Source organism: Mirounga angustirostris, unplaced genomic scaffold (genome assembly GCF_029215605.1).
Source record: "Mirounga angustirostris isolate CCGP_5_RB_7025 unplaced genomic scaffold, mMirAng1.0.hap1 SCAF_4, whole genome shotgun sequence".
Lineage (NCBI taxonomy): Eukaryota > Metazoa > Chordata > Mammalia > Carnivora > Phocidae > Mirounga > Mirounga angustirostris.
Genome location: NW_026991712.1, coordinates 28,476,984 through 28,497,227, shown reverse-complemented (window position 1 = coordinate 28,497,227; position 20,244 = coordinate 28,476,984). Strand labels below are relative to the sequence as shown.

At 39.7% G+C, this 20,244-nt stretch overlaps 1 protein-coding gene across 6 annotated transcripts in view; it reads right to left on the bottom strand.

The window, feature by feature from the left end:
• SYBU (syntabulin) overlaps positions 1-20,244 on the bottom strand; it is a 114,997-nt gene that overhangs the window by 42,564 nt on the left and 52,189 nt on the right. For all 6 annotated transcript variants that reach the window (XM_045896026.3, XM_045896027.3, XM_054512505.2 and 3 more), the window contains one exon: positions 4,798-4,995. In XM_045896026.3, the coding sequence (XP_045751982.1) occupies positions 4,798-4,995 (198 nt within the window). The remainder of the gene's footprint in view (positions 1-4,797; positions 4,996-20,244) is intronic.

Here is a 20,244-nt window from a genome sequence, read left to right as displayed (position 1 = left end):
CTAAAAGGGGATTTCTTTTAAATTATAGTGACCCTAACCATTTGCTCTTTATCTGTCTCCTCGATCAGCTGGTGTTTTTTTCCCTCCTTTTCTTGTCTTCTGATGATTTGTTTAAGTCACGTAATTGTTTCCCCAGCTCCCCCTCAAGCCTTGTGGAGAAAGGATTTAGTTTTTTTTTCTGTAAAATGATGCCACCAGGTCTTTTTCTTCCTTGGACTAAGCTACACCAAGTGGTAAATCCACATTAAAGGAGGCCCAGGAATGTCATTTAATGTACTGGTGCAGTAATGCGGTCAGGCCTTGCGGTTCTGGGTGGAAATGTCAGGAAGACTGCAGACCAAACCTGAGAGGAGCACCTGGGAGCAGGATTGTTTCCATTGCGGAGTCCTCAGAGCTCCCAGACGGAATGCCTTCATTCCTTTCCTTCTGATAGGCACCATAGGCCAAATTTATCACACGGTATTCTGCTTCAGTTATAAGCTCCCTAAACGCAGGGCTGTCACTGAGGTCTTCTTTGCCCTGTCTCTCCGATGCTCTTCCCATGCCAAACACAATTCCTTGTATATGGTGTACACTGTATTTCTCATTTAAGTATTTACTGGACACCGACTTTATGACAGGCACCGTATTAGGCTCTGGAGATTCTGTCTTGAGTGTTCCCTGAATTGACTGGTAGATAAAAGGAAACCATGAAAATGCAAAGCCATTATCCAGCTGGACCGTAGGGATGTTTTCTTCTGCTCTTTGGTGGCAATTTTTAATTGAATCTGCATAGGCATTAAGTGATGGAAGCCAAAGTGACAGAAGGTTCACCACCTCCGAGAAGCTCCTGAACAAGCCCTGCCTGAGGCCCTGCCTGAGGAAGGAAGATCTGGCAAGCTGTGTGCACACGGTGCCCAGTTGGCAAGGTGCAGGCTTGCTCAGCCCACCTTCCTAAGCTTTTCCCAGCATCCTGTGACAGATCTCCCTTCTCCTTCTGCATCAGATGCTCAGTGAGCATCTTAGCTCTTTATCTGAATGACTAAAGGGGCATTTCAAGAACTCCTTTTTGAGGTGAAGAGCAGTTTTCCAGAATCTAGAACAACAGACCTAAAATTAAATGGGCTTGGGTTATTTAACGTTAAAGAGGCCCAGAACATCCGTATGAGAGACACTAATTACTTGCTATTTTAATAAACTGGTATTGGTTCTAATGAGTTGATTTATTTTAAAAAAGTAGAGCACACACGGAGAGCTGAGGATGGGTTTGGGCTGAGGGGAGCCGGTCACTTGGGGCTGGGGAGGAGGGAGAACATTTTAAACTGAGAGCATTATCTTCTTGTGGCTTAACAGATGATGTCTCTGCATTTTATAAATTGTGGAGTCATCCAGGGGCCTCGTTTCCAGGATTTCCTCTCTTCATATTTATGAGACTGACAGGTCTATTCTGCTGAAAGTTCAGAGAACTATATGTCACAGTACAGATTTTTCTACAAAGAGCTTACTGTACAGAACTGGGTCCCCCTCAAAAGCTCAAGCAACTTTTTCATTGATGACATTCGGAATTTTAGACAACTAAGAAAGAAGCTTTAGGGATCCCTTCGACCTTGATTAAATGAAAATAAATAAAAACACTGTGTGGGAAGGGCTGCTGAGGTGATATGTATGCTTCTGAGCAAGGAAATCAGAATTCTGGTGACAAAAGTTGGTGTATGACAAAAGTGATGTTTCAGGTTCTGCCTCTGGGCAAAGGGTCATTAAGTTAGGATTCATAATTTCTAAGAAAGGAGGTCCAAGAAACCTCAGAAATAGTGATATTTTGTGTGTATGGGTATTTTTCCGGAGCATGGGTTCATGGCCTTCATGATTCTCAAAGGATCCATGAATTAAAACAACACAAAGAACTGTTCTTGTTTTCTCTCATTTGTCCATTCGTCCTTCCTTCTTTCTTCCTTCTTTCCTCCCCTCCCTTCATTTTTTTTCTTTTTTTGTCTACATTTTCTTCAGGATGACCTAAGGCCTTAAACATGCTCAGCAAGACAAGTGGCTGATCCTTAGCAAGTTGAGTACCTACTGTAGGATTAAGGACTTGCTCAGTGTGAATATTCTGCACACACACATAGGGTTTTAAGTCTTATGTTAACATTTGATTATTCCTCTTATGATTATTGAAACAAGGAAGGGCAATGATAGTCTTAACTTCCATTTAATCTTAGTTTGTTCTTGCTGCACCATACCTATCTCCTGTGTCCCTGTTTCCTTTGTATTGTCACCACTGTAAAATGTTTTTGGAATAAGGTGGGAGGTGGGGGGTGGGAAACCAAAATGAAATAATTTTAAGTTGCATTCAAACCCTACAATACCTGCACAGTGAAGTCACTCTTTCTTTGCAATTCATGAAGCTGGCATTCTTTCTTGCACCATTTTATCTTTTCAATCTCATAACCTACCTTTGCTGTCGAGCTGCCACAATGCACCGGACTCTGTGTGGCAGGAATAGAAAGAGGATGACAAGGCTCCTGCTCTTAAATACATCCCATATGTTAGAGAAACAGACTCTACTGGTGAGTACTCTCAGGTTAAAAGAAAACTGAGAAGATTTTTCCAAAGAACATGTACAAATGGCCCATAAGCACACGAAAAGATGCTCATTGTCATCAGCCATCGAGGAAATGTAAATCAAGACACTATGAAATACCACTTCACACTCACAAGAATGGAACCCTCATACGTTGCTGGTGGGAATGTAAAATGGTGCAGTCATTTTGGAAAAGTCTGGCAGTTCCTCAAAGAGTTCAACGTGGTTACCATATGACTCAGCAATCTCTTTCCTAGGCATATACCCAAGAGAACTGAAAGCATATTCACAAAAAACTTTTCCATGGATGCTCATAGCATCATTATTCATAAGAGCCAAGAAGCAGAAACAACAAAAATGTCCATCATCTCTGAATGGATAAACAAAACGGGGGGTATAACCACACCAAGACAAGATGTTAATAAAGAAAAAGTGGAGGTGGCAGTGGCGGAGAGGTACGTGAGAACTCTCTGTACTCTCCATTGTTTTCATGCAAACATAAAATTGCTCAAAAAAAAAAAAAGTCCATTTTAATGTGTGGTACAGCCATACAATGGAATAATATGGAGCCATAAAAATGAATGAAATTCTAATCCATGCTACACTGATGAACTATGAAAACGTTATGCTAAGTGAAAGAAGCCAAATACGAAAGGCCACATACAGTACGATTCCATGTTTATGGGATGTCCAGAATGGACAGGTCCACAGAGACAGAGCAGGTTAGTGGTTGCCAGGGGCTGGGAGGAAGGGAGAGTGGAGAGGGGCTAATGGGCAAGGGGGCTTCTTTGGTGGGATGATAAAAATGTTCTGAAATTAGATTTTTTGAATAAACTACTTTTTCAAAACTATAATTTTGAATATACTACAAACCAGTGAATTGTATACTTTAAAAGGGTAAATTTTATGGTATGTGAATTGTATCTCAATTTAAAAAAGAACCACTGAGCTGAAGAAGGGAGGGAGGCAGTTCTCGTTCTTATGTACACAAGGTAATGGTTTATTTGTTGGCTCTAATCACATGACATTCTTTAACTCACTGTCTCTGTCTTAGGTATTGAAGGTATCCAACACCCTTTTTACAATAACCATCTTTCTCTTTTATATGCTGTCTTCCCCACTGTGTATCATTCCCTTTCTTTTTCATATTATTTCAAAGCAAAGGACTGTTCACAAATTCATCATGACTACCATTTATCAGGAGCCTAGGAAAGAGGAGATTTCCTTCTCACACAGTTTAAGTTTTACTCTGACACTAGTCAACATTATCTTTGGTTGACCAAAAGCAAGATGAAGAATAATCTATTAAGATATGCTGTGCAAATCAATTATTCAGGAAAAACAAAAGCAGACAGAGATGGAAGAGGACATAGGACCAAGCCTTGGCCCCACTGAAAAAAAACATCTATAGCTCCTTGCACAATGATACCATCACCAAAAAAATGAGAAGACAAACGTAAGGAATGAAGACTCATGCAAGTCATTAATCTGTCTTTTCAGGCTCATAAATATGTACAGCATTAACTGTGGGTGTTGAAGAAAATAATGCAATATATAGGCTGTCTCTCAATGTTAACACTCAAGGCCTTTTACTTAGAAGTTATAACTTTAGTTTTATTAAAACTATACTTGTTCATATACTGCACATATTTCTGGGATATAACATATTTATTTATATATTGCAAATTCTGAGAATTGACCTTTTCTGGCGTTCATGGTATCTTATGCAATAAAAATCTCCATTTCGTCTTATATTTTGTAACTGTCGAACATCTATATGTATACATATAACATCATACTCATATTTAATTCTTTAAAAGCAAATAAAGTCACTAGGTTAGTCAGTCTGCTCACCTACAGATTCCCATCAAGATAACTTGTTCTTTTCATAAACTGTGGGCACTTTAGACGGTACCAAGTAATTTCTTAGTAAAATTTATGCTAGAATTACATAGTTTAAATGTCTGTTAGACCATCCACTTTACATGTCTCCAACTTTGCTCCTTTGTCTATGCCTCTATAACGCACACACATCCCTATATTTATTCAATTATTAACCATCAGTACAGAAAACATTCCACTCTCTGCCCTACCTCCCTAAAAAAAGGGAGATGTTTCTGGGTACTGCAACAGCATCAGTACTGTATTTCCCTGTCCTGATACACAGGTGTTTCATTTCAAATGTGAAATCACTCCAGTCCTACTGTTCTGAGAAAAGCATGCAGAGTAAGTGCATTTACCTGGCTTTACAAGGCCTGACTTTGGTTCCTTCTTATATCGAGATGACTGGACGCTTCCTTCACCAACCATTCCAACTGTGCATTTCTTTCTGGAAAAGTCTTCATCACTTCCAGGGCAAAAGCCAACAGGGCTGTTTCCAGTATCAGAGGGCGTCTTTACGGGAGACACCGACTGGCTGCTAGGACAGCCTGTGTCATCTGGAAGACAGGAATCAGCAAGTGTTTAATGAGGAGGAGGAAATCAATGATGGCAAAGAGAAGCCATGCAACACATGTACTCACACAAACGTACTCCGCTTATGAGGACCTGGGTGGACGCCTGCGGATGCCTCGCCTTTTATTTTCCATATTTTGGCCAATTTTGTTAACAAAGAAAATAACAGTTATCATAAAATATATCTTAAAGCAAAACCTTCTAAGCTTTTTGGACCACAAATATTTCTATAACTTTCATGTCAACACTTAAAGGTTTGTCTGTTTTAACACTTTAGGTAGTATATTTTTGGGTCAAAATTGTCCATAGATTTTTTGATGCAGTTAGTAATAAAGAGTTCACCACAGCAACCCAAGGGCATTACTGTGAACTCTTCAGAGTTGTTTGTGTTAGGAAAAAAAGTTACTTGAATATTATTGACCACACCCAGTTTTTGATCACTTGGCCCATCAACTGGTTAACAAAGTTTAATAGATAAGAGATCTGGCTTTTGGAGTTCAAAGGAGCAGGAAAAAAGGTGGGGTTTTTTTTTTGTTTGTTTTTTTTTGAAGTATCCTGTTTTATTAGCATACATACCCACACCAAAATATATCAATCCAGTATCTTGCTGTCTGGGATAAACTGGTAAAATGAAAATGATATTCAAATTGAAATATCCCCTTAGTTTTCAAGTTATAGGTTATTACTATGATCATTATTATAAGCTAATATGCATGATAGGAAGTGACCTGAGTAGATGCTTATGAGGCAAACAGGAAAGTCATACTGCTGACTCCTATAAATGCTTTTCATATTTATTAAATATTCATGATGGTTGGTTAATTCATTTATACTTTGATGAGAATTGTATGGGAATTTAAAGTATGTCTCCTCCAAACAGTCGATTAGTGGTAAATATTCATTACTAAATAATTCTTTATTATACAGAAATATTTTGATGGCAGAGCTACTTTAGTAACTCATTAGACAAAAAAAAAGAGTTTAGTACTAATACCTTTTGGACTATTACACTTTTATGAATATTAAAGGAACAAAAATAATTTGCCATCTGTGAAAGGCTCTCTTCAACTCCACAGCTTTAATAAAGACAGAAACAGAACTAGGCATGAATAAAATATACTGGTTGCCTGAATAAAGATGACTAGAATCCATCTAAAAAAATCAAGCCTTCATTTTTGGCTTTCATTTCAGATTTTATTATGAAATAGCCCCAGTTTCTGGAACAAAGTGAACTTGGCACTGGTAAAATGATTCATTTCTCCGAATATTCTTCTTCTTCTTCTTCTTCTTTTTTTTTTTTTTTGCCTCTTGGACATATTAGTATCCACAGGACCTCACTGGTACATTTCTGGAAGCAAGCAGTTTTTAGTGCCCTGCTCATGCCTTCTGCCTTTGCTGCTCACTTAGAGTCCCCTGTTCTTACCAAACTCTGGAAGAAACTCTGGCCGTGAAGGAGGGGGTTGAGAGCCCCTCCTGGTGGTTACTGCTCAGCTCTTTCATCGCTTATTGTCCCTGCCTTTCTGTGACATTTCCTTGTCCCATGCTGCAACCCTAAGAAAGCCCAGCTCCCCTCTAAAGGGGCAAAGCTGCTAATTACTCAGACAGATTCCAGCACTCTTACAAGGCTCAGCAGGCCTGCACATCGCCTCAGAAGGGGCTCCTTCTTGATTCCGATCCCCAAGCAGATAAACCCAGGCAAATGCAGTCTAATCATTTGAAATTACCCACTGCCTTTAGAATTATTTCCTTATGAGTCACTTCCATAAATTACCTCTTTTGAAAGAGAAATGGTCCAAATAAATAAAAGTCTGTGCTTCAGAGTCTCTAACCTAAAAAGCAATTTTTCTTGAAAACACTCAGACTCAAGGGGACAAAATCAAACAATTTCCAGTATTGAGAAACACTGTCAAGATTATAATTTAACTAAATAGAAAGCAAATGTGCTTTGTTGGTTCTACTATCATTTTGCCAGAGTTAAATGAGAAGGAATATCTATAAGCCAAGTTTTCAGTACTAATAATGTCAAGAATTAAGTGCTAGGGTCTGGTTAAAAATTAGGACCCAGAATTACTTAGAATAGTGGCAGTTTAGGGAAGGTAGCAGAAATTTTTTTTTTTTTACCTGAAATGTGTGTTTCACAAGTCATCAATATTTACAGCTAGTATCTCCAGGGGAAGGGATTGAGAAGATGAAGACCTAAATAAATCTTTAACTTTTGGTACCTTGCACAGCATCTGAATCACTACATAAACTGGTATTCCCCCAACATCTCTTAACTGTCTAGTATCGTGCTTCATATTGAGGGAGAAACAATGGGAAAACAGACATAATCTTTCATTGGTTAAGCTAAGTCTTGGCATTGACCCAGCCCCCAGGCATTATACCCAGCCCCCATACAGATGGAGCTTATAAATAAGCCAAAGGAGTTGGGTAAATATCACTTACAACGCAAACCAGCAAGCCTCTTAAAGCAAATCCATACTCAAGAAAATCGGTGAGTTATCAGAGAAGTTTGGGGTATTCAACTTATTTCGTCTGATGAGATCAACACTAACAAAGGTATCTAGTTTGGAAAGGAAAGGGCATTGATTTTCCTACTAGAGAGAACAAACTTTAACTTATGCAAAGTAAGACCCGAGCAAAGGCAACAAAGGTTCATGGACCAGGGAGTCATCTGGTAGCCTGTGACACCTGAGGTATTTTCCTCCGTGCAGCACTGAAAAAGTGGTCATTTTTCCAGCAAGTCTTGTTTAAGGCTTCTTTCCCCCTTTCCCTCCCCTTCCCTTCTCTTCTCCTCCTCCTTTTCAACTTCATGGTCACAGCTGGAAGCAAACTGCTAATCCAGATGAAAGTAATACTCCTCCCCAAAATTCTATGTAAAATATGTTTCCTTCACATTTACTCTAAGATTCTAAGAAGACTAAAGCCAAGTTGATGCTCCTTGGTTACTCATGTCTAATCTTACTATGTGCCAAACTACATGCGGATCAAGCACATATTAAACAGATTTATTGGGGCGCCTGGATGGCTTAGTCGGTTAAGTGTCTGCCTCCCGCTCAGGTCATGTTCCCAAGGGTCCTGGGATCGAGCCCCGCATCGGGCTCCCTGCTCAGCGGGAAGCCTGCCTCTCCCTCTCCTTCTGCCTGAAGCTCCCCCTGCTTGCTTTTTCTCTCTCTGTCAAATAAAATCTTTAAAAAAACAAAAACAAAAACAGATTTATTTATTAAACCCACTTCGGCTAAACCCTTTGGGTATGCCTTCTGTTTCCTGTCGCTACTAGCTGAATTTGTCCTGTGGGATCCATAGATTTATAACTACAATATTTATAATTATGGCTTTTATGATGTTAGTATAAAGAAATTATCAATTACAAAAAAATCTAATAGGACACCATGAGGAAACTATTTCAGGGCAGGAAATGACAAAAATCCTGAATGATCTACCCAAAAAGTGTGGAGTGTTTCAAATTTCCAGAAAAATGCCTGAGAAAAACATGAACATTTCAGCCTGGTTTTGGCAGAGGGAAGTTTTGCTGCAAGGCTTTAGGAAGAGCATGTGAAGACCGTCAGTCCCTGGAGAGGGAGGAGTTTTTCTTTTAAAATACACACACACACACACACACACACACACCCTCCTTCAGTGCTTACATAATTGAGCTTTTACACTTCTTCACTATTCATGGTCAGTATAACTTCATTAAAAAAAAACATAAAACAGGGGTGCCTGGGTGGCTCAGTCGGCTAAGCATCTACCTTAGGTTCTGGTCAGGATCTTGAGGCCCTGCTCAGCGGGGAGTCCACTTCTCCCTCTCCCTCTGCCCCTCCCCCTGCTTGTGATCTCTATCTCTCTCTCTTTCTCTCAAATAAATAAAAAAATTTTTAAAAAATAAATAAATAAATAAAATAAAAAAGGACCACGTTTCATGTTTTATACATTGTGATCCATCTGAAAATATAGGATAACTTCCTTCTGGGGTCAATAATTTTAAATCCCACTTCAATGGGCCCAGGATGGTCCCTGGTGGAACACGAGTAAAACTGACCCTTATTAAGGCTATTTTTGATCACCATCTATAGGGAAGGAGACTAATTTACATTTCCTCCTTGATTTACACCAAGGAATAGGTTATTTTGTTCTTGTTGTTCATTTGCTTTGAATCTGTCAACACACAGGATGAAGGATACAGAAAGAATATCACAGATCCAGGAAGTCTCAGAAGTTGTGGCCCATCTCAAGTGCTGTAAGAAATGTACCTACTAAATAGTTTCCAAATTGTTGTTAAGGAATAAAATGGTTAAGATCTATAAGGACAGATGAGAGAAATAGGCATCTATTATAACTTTGTAGCCTGGAGGTGGTTAAAAAAATGTTTTTTAATCTATTTTTCCTCTCTCTTTACATTACAAGCTCTTTGAGAATATGGGATATAGTTAATAACTGGACAATTACTCTACTTACAATTCTGAAAAAAGGTAAGTATCTTTTAAAATAATTTGTATCTTATTTTAAATGCACTAAAGAAACTTGCTAAATTAAAGGAAATCTGTTGGGGTTGTTAAAATTTTAACTTAATCTTTGTGATATTATCAGAGTAATAATTCTTAACGCAGAGGATCTAGATAGAGTGCAAAAGAGTATAAAGAAGGAAAGAGAAAATAAAAGGATAACAGTTTCCTAAAACTGTGGTAACCCAGAAAAAATATTGAACAATCTGGCCTATGTCTTATTGAATTTTTAATTATGCATATGGTTTACTTCCTCACTTGCTTTTTGCTTTGCTTCAACATATAGTATATTCAGTTTCATTACTCTGTTACTGAGCACTTTCCTGTGGAACTTGTTAGGCTATAAAGAAAGAAGCTATTAAAGACTGACAGGAGCCAACACAAAAGGGCCCACATTGGCCAAAGATGGAATAATTTGAGCATCAGAGAAAACAAACAATTAATGCAACTGACTGATAACCACTGGATATACAAAAAAAAAAAAAAAAATCTGTGAGCCATGGTCATACAAAAAAGTAAAACTAAAGAGGGAAAGAAAGACCCTTTCCACCTAAAAGAATCCCAAAGCACTGGAGATCATTGGCAGTGGCCCAGGGACCAATTCTTTGTATTGAAATTTGGTAATTAAAAGGAAAGAAAGAACTAGCATAAGTCCTGATTGAAAAACCATTCCTACACAAACTATATTTCCGTATAACTGAAATCCCTCATTGATGTTACAAAGTTCTTCCTTACAGAAGCATCTGGTTAATGAAAATAGATGGAATAATAGAAACAGGAAGTTACTATTTTGTTATTATTTCTAATGAAATAATTGATTTAGAGAACCACATAATGGGTGAAACCATTAGACAATAGTCTGATAGAGAATTTACAGTGAAGGGATCAGGCCTTACCCATCTGCACCCATTCTCAGCATCACCAATGGTGGGATAACAAACATTATGTACCTTCTGATGGGATGCCAGATGAAACACACAGCATTCCCCATGAAGTATTCTTGCCATAAAAATTTCCCCTGCATCTAACCAAGCTTTAAAGACAATGTCCACCTTCTAAAATATATAGAGAATAGAGAGTAATGAGTCAAATCAGGGGCTGGCAAGCTGCAACCTGCAGGAAAATTCTGCTTGCTGCCCACTTTTGTAAATAGAATGTTACTGGAACACAGCCATGCTGAATCCTTTAGATATTGTCCACTGTGGCTATCAAGTTACAATGGCAGAGTTGAATAATTGTGACACAGATCATTGGCTAGCAAAGTCGTAAATATTTACTATTTTGTTCTTTACCGAAAAAGTTTCTTGGCCTCTGGGTTAAATGCTATGAGGAAGCAAATGGACACCTTCAAGACAACTGGGGTTATTTCCATGTTCTCTATCATAACAAGGAATTATGTTAATTGCGTAGTAATGAAAATGGCACTATGATTGTGTAAGAAAATGTCCAGTTTTTAAAGAAATGCAGGCTGAGGTGTGTACGTAGACATGAAATGACATGATGTCTGGAGATGTGCTTTTTAAAATGCTTCAGCAAAGTAAAAAAATAAAAAAGGAATAGATGTAGCAAATATGATGATATCCTGTCATTACTTAATCTGGACAAAGTAGATAAGCAGTATATGGGAATTCATTGTAATATTCTGTTTTTGAGTATGTCTTAAAAAGATTCAAAATGTTTTATTTAATTTCTCAAAAAACATTTTAATGAGTAATTTTTAAAATAGATTATAAACATATCACTTAAAAATCAGTTCCATCTTGTAGCATTTCTTAGGTTGTTTCCAATTTTGTCACTATTATTGAAATTGTTTTAATAACATATTTTAAAAATAAATCTTTAGGTGCCTGGGTGGCTCAGTCAGTTAATTGATTTCAGTGCAGGTCATGATCTCAGTGTCATAAGATCAAGCCCCGGGCGCCTGGGTGGCTCAGTTGGTTAAGCGACTGCCTTCGGCTCAGGTCATGATCCTGGAGTCCCTGGATCGAGTCCCGCATCGGGCTCCCTGCTTGGCAGGGAGTCTGCTTCTCCCTCTCCCACTCCCCCTGCTTGTGTTCCCTCTCTCGCTGTGTCTTTCTCTGTCAAATAAATAAATAAAATCTTAAAAAAAAAAAAAAAAAGATCGAGCCCCACGTTGGTGTGAAGCCTGCTTCACAGCCTGCTTAAGATTCTCTCTCTCCCTTTCCCGCTACACCCCCCCCCGCCCCCGCTTACATGCATGCGAGCTCTCTCTCTCAAAAAATAAAAATAAAAAATAAAAAAACAAATCTTTGGTCAAATTTTTTATTATCTCATGGAATGTATATCAAAGTGGAATTACTAAGCCTTCAAAGAAGTTTGAGACAACTTAAATTCTTATTATTGAATGAGAGTATCCCACTCAGAAAAGTCCTGCCAATATTGAATACTATTTGTTTGCATTTTTGCCAACTTAATAATGAAAAATATATTTTTGATGTTTTAGTTTGCACATATTTAAGTATTAGTGAGGCTTAATGTCTTTCATAGGTTTGCTGGCCTTTTTTGCTTATTCTATGAATTGTTAGTTTGACAATTTTTCTACTAAGATATCTTATAGATAGATAAGAAATCCTTATATATGAAAAGCATTATATTTCACTGAGGTTGTTTTTTAATTTATAATGTTTTGACTTTTTTTATGTTTTTTAATGTTTTGACATTTAAACCTTTTTCTATTTCTAGTTGTCAAATCTCTCCATATTTTCCTTTATGATTTCTTCCAATGTTTTAATACTTAGAATATCCTTCACTCTAAAATCAATTAAATATTTACTTACACTTTCTTCTAGATATTTATAGTTTCACTCTTCATATAAATTTAATCCATCTCAGGCGCCTGGGTGGCTCAAATGGTTAAGTAGCTGCCTTCCGCTCAGGTCATGATCTCCAGGTCCTGGGATCAAGCCCCTCATCAGGCTCCCAGCTCAGCAGGGAGCCTGCTTCTCCCTCTCCCTCTGCCTGCTGCTCCCTCTGCTTGTGCTCTCTCTCTCTCTGTCTCTGTCTCTCTCGCAAATGAATAAATAAATACAATCTAAATAAATAAATAAATTTAATCCATCTGGAATTCATTTTAAAATGCAGTGTGAGGTTAAATACTAACTTTATTATTTTTTTTAATTTTAAGAAATCTATTCTTTCCACATTACTTTGCAATGTTTTGATAAAATTTTGAAAGCAATGAATAGTTTTTGCAAAGTGAATATATATATGCTTTTGTGTATATATACATTAAAAATCCACATTTTAAAATATTAAGGTTGGGGGCGCCTGGGTGGCTCAGATGGTTAAGCGTCTGCCTTCGGCTCGGGTCGTGATCCTGGAGTCCCGGGATCGAGCCCCGCATCAGGCTCCCTGCTCAGCGGGGAGTCTGCTTCTCCTCCCTCTGACCCTCCTCCCTCTCCTGCTCTCTGTCTCTCGTTCTCTCTCTCTCAAATAAATAAATAAAATCTTTAAAATATTAAGGTTGCCCAAAGTGTGTGTGTGTGTGCGTGTGCGTGTGTGTATTACATAATTTCCTTATACTTAAGTGCCTACCAACCAGTGTCATCAAACTTTTGGTGGCAATTATGATGACCAAGTCTCCACTTCAACATCCTTGCACCAATTATATACAAGAATAAAACACGAGGTTCTAAAGATTACAAATACAATATTTCTTCAAAGTCCAAGAAACATTTCTAAAACTTCTGGTTCATTTTTGAATTTAGATCTCAGAGCTCATTTGTTTTCCAAAATGCTGAACTAAACAATTCCAGAAGATGTACTTAAAAATAACATCATGCAGAAGAAAACGTGGTTTTGTGCCATAATGTCTTGAAACATTCAGTTATGGTTTGATGCTGTTCAGTGTTCAGTTGCATAATTTGGAGGACAAAATCATTGCTATTCTAAGGAAACATTACTTTAAACTATAGGGAAATCTAGTTGATTCTCATGAATGACCAAAGCATATACAGACTACTTATTCAACCATTCAACAAATATTTATTATCTACTATGTGCCAAACACTGGTTTGAGAGTGGTGTTCGTATTCTTTCTGCTCCAGATACTGACATGTCTCAAGACAGTCTGATAGAGACATAAAATGTCACAGCTTAAACTCATGGCTAATCTGAGTCCTGTGAAATTCTTACCACAAGCCATTCAAATGCACTGAAAGGATGTAGGTAAAATAGAAAAGTGATGTTTATTAGTAGCTATCGTTAAACACTAATTTTTATTTTTATTTTTTTAAATTTTTAAAAAATTTTATTTTAAAGATGTTATGTATTTATTTGAGAGAGAGGGAGAGAAACAGCATGAGAGGGGAGAAGGTCAGAGGGAGAAGCAGGCTCCCCACTGAGCTGGGAGCCCCAGGCGGGACTCAATCCCAGGACTCTGGGATCATGACCTGAGCCAAAGGCAGTCGCTTAACCAACTGAGCCACCCAGCCGTCCAACACTAATTTTTAATAATATCTTATTTTATAGGTGAGACAACTGAGGCTCAGAGAGGTTAAGGATTCCACAATCACATAGCTACTAAGTAACTGACTCAAGATTCAAACTCAGGTTTGCCTGACTCTAAAGTCCTTTTTTTTCACCACTGCAAGCTAGTTTCTTTCTAAAATTTTCTACCTATGTTTGTTCCAAGAGGAAACACCAGCAATTCTGGAATGGCTCAAATTAAAAACAGACAAAGGAAGCTGTTAGAAAGAAGCCATCCCATAATAAACAGGCCACAAAAATCTGAGGCAAGAAATTCTAGCTGGTTCTAGTTTTCCAATATTCTTGCTTCAACACAGTAACCATATAATGCTTGCCATTTAGAAAATTTTGTATTCTAGGTTTTGAACAGGAAAATTTGAACTTCTTACCCTTTACCTAATTTTAGCATCTTTTTGGAGCGAGAATTTACAAGTCTACAAGGCTCTACACTAATTTTGCTTCAGTATTGTGCAATGTGACACTACCCAATAGCCCATGTTGAAGTGCAAGAAGCCTATCCATCCATCCATCCATCCATCTGTCCATTCATCCAACCATCCATCCATCCATCCACCCCACCTGCCCCCCACCCATCAATTCTTTCCACAAATAATTACTAATTTCTTATTATGTACCAGATAGCCTTCTAGATATTAGGGATATTATGATGATCAAGACTCCCTAAGAGCCTTGTCTTGAAGAAGTTTACATTCTGGTGGTGGAAAGAGACAGTTAATAAGCAAGTAAAACAAGAAATACATACAGAAGATATTTGATTGTGATGTACTATTAATGAAACAAACTGGGTGATATTATATAGACTAGCTAGGTGGGAGGTGGGAAGGTACTTCTTCAGACAGGTTGTCATGGAAGGCCCTAAGGAGGTAATCTGAGCTGAGACCAAAAAAATGAGAAGGAACTGATCATGGAAAAGGCAAGGAAAAGAACTTCAGGCAGAGGGAACAACAAGGAGTTTGGTGCATTGAGGAAACTGAAAGGAGGCTGGGAAGGCTGAGAGGGAGAGAGGACTGATGATGAAGCTGAAGGGACATAGAAGCCCGAGCACATGCAGGACCTTAGACCAGGAATCCTAAGTTTATGTTAAGCATGATGGAAGCCATAATGTGCATTAAGCAGATGACAACAATTTGGTTTGTGGAGAACAGACTGTAGTAGTGACAGTATATCTGGCTAGTATTTACTGAGTGCCTACTGAGTACCAGGCATGTTCTAGACACTTAACACAAGTCTTAATTAACGGAGTCTAATACCCCCTCGGGACGGGCACTAGTATCATCTTGCTTTGCAGAGGGCATATAAAACTAGTACTCACGTTTATGCCACCCGCCTGAGGTGGCAGTAAGTGGTAGAGCCATGATAAGAATCCAAACAGCCTAACTCCAAAGCTTCCTTCTTAACCGCTATGCTGTGGTTTAGGAATGAACGAGCCGAAGCAAATAAATGTGCAGAGGCCCCTGCCATTGTGGAAATCAGAGATGACAGGGGTGTGACAGGGAAAACTGAAGAAAGTAGATGACGGATTTCGGATATATTTCAGAAAAATAATCCAAAGCATTTAACTCATGATAGTGAAAAGTAGGAAGAGATCAAGGATGTCTTTAAGGTTTCTTGCATAAGCAACTGGCCCATGGTGGTCATTTCAGAGTTGGAAAAAAAAGGGTTTATGAGTGTGTAGGGGCTGAAGCCAAGAATTCTGTTTCTGAGGGGCGCCTGGCTGGCTCCGTCAGTTAAGCGACTGACTCTTGACTTTAGTTCAGGTCATGATCTCGGGGTTGTAAGACCAAGCCCCGCATCAGGCTCTGTGCTGAGTGTGGACTCTGCTTGAGATTCTCTCTCTCTCTCTGCCCTTCCCCCACCTCACTCTCTCTAAAAAAATTGTTTTTGATATGTTAAATTTGAAGCACAAATTAACAATGACCTTGAAGATATCAAGTAGGCAGTTGGATATGAGAGATGGAAGCTCAGGGTACAGGCTGGGAACATCACCAACCGACAGCTGAGCAATTTAAAGATGGCTGTCCTTGGGGAGGACAGGAGGAAGAGAGGGTAATGTGACACTGTGGGGACAGGGAGAGCGTGGGAGCCAGCAACGGTGCCCAAGGAGTGACTTCAGAAGCAGGAGGAACGTCTAAGGGTTGGGACCACAGAAGCTGAGGAGGAAAATCCTTCCTAAGGTACGGGCCTGTTCAATTGTGTTGAGTGTGCTGAGAAGTCAAGGAAAATGAGGGCAGACAAGAGAAAGATCTGCCAGTTTGGTCACCCACATGCTTGACAAGGGCAAATGATGGAGTTTTGCCGTGAAGAGAAGCTGAGAAACATGATGGCAGGCACAAGGAGATGAGAGGTCAAAGGCAGCTTATTTTCTTTTAAGGGTATGTATACACGAGTGATTGCATGTGTGATCTGATGGAAATGAGCTGGGGAAGGAATGCAAATGAAGCCCTTCCACCAAGGCTTGTCACCTGCATATATAAAAATGGAGAGAGGAGTAATTATTTAATGAATGTCTCCCTGGTTTCTTGGAGACAAAATAATCATCTCACATGTAAACATTCCCAGGATTTCTGAGCTATTTTGGAGCTTCGAGTGCTCCCGTACGTCATTTTGGCATAGGCCTCAGCAGTAGAGGAAGATGAAGTGAAGGGAGGTAAGTGTCCATTTCTTTTTTATTTTTTTTTTATTTTATTTTTTTTAAAGATTTTATTTATTTATTTGAGAGAGAGAGAATGAGAGACAGAAAGCATGAGAGGGAGGAAGGTCAGAGGGAGAAGCAGACTCCCTGCCGAGCAGGGAGCCCGATGCGGGACTCGATCCCGGGACTCCAGGATCATGACCTGAGCCGAAGGCAGTCGCTTAACCAACTGAGCCACCCAGGCGCCCAAGTCTCCATTTCTTCATAGGACTCATGCTCTCTTGGAAACAAAGGCCTCTATTTGTGGTGTTTTTGTTTGTTTGTTTTTTTACCAAGCTTCAAGTTGTTTGATTTGTGTTAGCAGCCAGAGGGGAAGGAATTTGGAGAGGAAAACATCTTGGTTTACCTAGTGAATGTAGTGTGAGGAAAGAATCTCTGGGGGAGTTCTGGTGAGGGAGGAGCTGGTGTGGAAACTGGGGAAGAGGGTGGCTGTGTCTCTGCCCCAAGACAGGTGCGCCTGGCGGGGGCTGTGGGGAGGGAATCTGTCCTGCAAGCTTCCATTTCTCTTGCTCCATCCTTTGTAAGGTTATGATCTTTCCAAAATAGGCATGATACTAATACATCTGGCCTTCTCTCTCCTTAGCAATATGAGTTTACTTGCAATTTCTAAGCCACGCCTTCTTAAAGACTCAGTTATTTATTTATTTATTTATGAAGTTCCTTGGTTGGAGAAGATGGGAGAGAGGGAGATGGGGAGACAGAAGGAGAACTAGAAGGATCAGAAGGAAAGAGGAGAGAGACAAAGACAGACCAAGAAGCTATCTTGTAATCTCTTGAAAACTTTATAACAAGGACACTGCAAACCACTCTACGGACACTTGAACTAGTTAGCTGTCTTGTAGTAATGTAAATATTTTCCCTTCTGTTCTATTTTTCTCACATTGAGAATTTGAACATAGTGATAGTCAAGAAGGAATAAGGGATACAAATGGAAGAAAGTTAAGGAAAAAACAATACTCATAGTTCCTGCAATTGCTACATTTGGGTTTTTTCTATTTGAAAAAAATAATTGTTTTAGGTAATATATGTGTATCATGGTGTTTACTTTGTTTAAAAAAGGGAACAGAGAGAGAAATATGTTCATCTAACAGTCTAATTCCAGTGATATTCACAAAATAAGATTCTGAATTTTGAAGGTTAGCCCCATAGACAAAACGTCCATCTGCAGAAGAATGGCCAAATACATGATGTCCCTCTCCAGGGTGAACTACGTGCCGTCATCACAACAAGTGAGGGGGCCTCTCTGTGCTGACAAGCAAGGACACGTACAGGTACTACCTGGATACACATTCGTGGAGGGCAAAAGCTCTGTCACGATTGTCCATCTCTCTAGATCAGCTCCTGGGATAGTGCCCTGCCCACAACAGATGTTCAATAAATATTCACTTAAATAAACAGAAGGGATCACAGATCAATACAGCATGATCTCACCTTGGCAAAAAGCAAAACAAAATAAATCCTATAAGTGTGATTACATCCACTCAATGTGTTTGCATATTTTTATTACCTTTGAGTTTAAAAAGATACAATAATCAGCGTTAAAAATATAATCCTCACGGGGCGCCTGGGTGGCTCAGTCGTTAAGCGTCTGCCTTCGGCTCAGGTCATGATCCCAGGGTCCTGGGATCGAGCCCCACATTGGGCTCCCTGCTCCAGAGGAAGTCTGCTTCTCCCTCTCCCACTCCCCCTGCTTGTGTTCCTGTTCTCGCTGTCTCTCTCTGTCATATAAATAAATAAAATCTTTAAAATATATAATCCTCACAAACACCTCAGAATAAATAGAAGGGTGGGTTAGGGTCCACAGACTCAAGAATTCTGAGGGTTAGTTTGGTGTCTTCGAGGAATGCTAACTGTAAGAGCACCCACACAAAAGAAGACAGAATAAAGCCTGAGCCAGCCAGGAAAGAGGAGGAGCCCCAGGAAAATTCACACTGAGCAGGGAAAAACCTGAAGGATGAGTTTCTGCAGGGATGGGGGTGAGTGCTGGATGAGCCCACTGTGAGCACTGGTATGCACTGCAAAGCTTGGTCTGGGTTCCCTAAAAAGAGAGGGCCGTCATTCAGACTTACAAATACAGAGAACAAATTGGCGGTAGCCAGAGGGGAGGGCGTGGGGGGATGGGAAAAATGGGTGAAGGGCAGTGGGAGCTATAGGCTTCCAGTTATGGAATGAACAAGTCATGGGGATAAAAGGTCCGGCACAGGGAATATAATCGGTGGTATTGTAACAGCGCTGCATAGTGACCGATGGTAGCTACACTTGTGAGCATAGCATAAGGTACAGAGTTGCTTAACTACTATGTTGTAGGCCTGAAACCAATGTAACATGATATGTCAACCATATGCAAATAAAGATTAAAAAAAGAGAGCAGTCAGCCAGAGGCTGTAACCCCAGGCAGCGGAACCTGGGGTGCTCTGACTGCCCAGCCGTGTGAGGAGCAGCTGGGGCAGGTGTCTCTCTCCTGCTCTTATCCCCAAAGCAGGAGATGGCCAAGCTGAGCAGCAGGGCACGTGCGGAGCCGTTACTGTACCTGGGGCCCTGCAAAGCCACCTGCCAATACGGGCTTACTCAGCAGCCTTGCATACCTGAAGGGCACCTGGTCTCCCCTGGGTCAGTGGGAGGAGACTGGCGCTTTCTCAATAGCACCCCAGTAGGGTGGGGTGGTGGCTCCTGTCCAGTTGTAGTCCTGGGAAATGTGGGTGTGTGGCTTTGGGCTAAGTTCCTTCTTGACTCCAAACTGGGCAGCTGGTTTTTCTCAGGGCTTGCAAGTGCCAGTTTGTGAGTGGAGCATTTTCTGATTTTCCTAGCAAGAGATCTCTCTTCTAGCTACCCACAGCACTGGAGTCATGGTTCTATTATAGAGATTACTCCTTTTGACATTTAGAGACGCTGAACTCTCAAGGACAGGCATGTTTCTTTCATTTAATAAGCCCGTGAGTATCGGGTACTGTTCTAGTTGCTTTATTCTCCCAACTACTAACACAGTAGCTGCTCTCAATAAATTTTATTAAATGAATGAAAATACTTGTCCTGTTCTCATAATTATGCCTTCTACCAGATTTCAGTGAATACTTATTAAGCAACTGCTATATGTCTGGTATAGTTCAGGGAACTATACTGTTCCTGCCTTCATGAGGCTTACAGTCTACTGGGGATTCAGGTAACTATCAAATTTAAAAACCAGGTTGGTCATCTGGTATGACAGAGGAAGCATCAAGGGGCACCTAACCTAGCTTTGAAATGTATCCTTCAGCTACGTACCCTGACCTGGCACTTACCTATATTCACATCCAGCCTTTCTTTTCTTCCTATACAGGTCTTTTTGGGTCCACCCAAGTCTTGTTAAAAAGTTAACACTTTTCTATTCTCCCTTAATCTCTCTTTCTCTCTCTCCCTTGTGTGTGTGTATGTCCCCCATGTGTGTGTCTGTCGTTTTTCTTTCTTGTCTATTTCCCCTCAGCCTAAAAACTTTATCAAAATACCTGTCATTTGATAAATGCCCTATCTTTATTATAAATGCAACACTT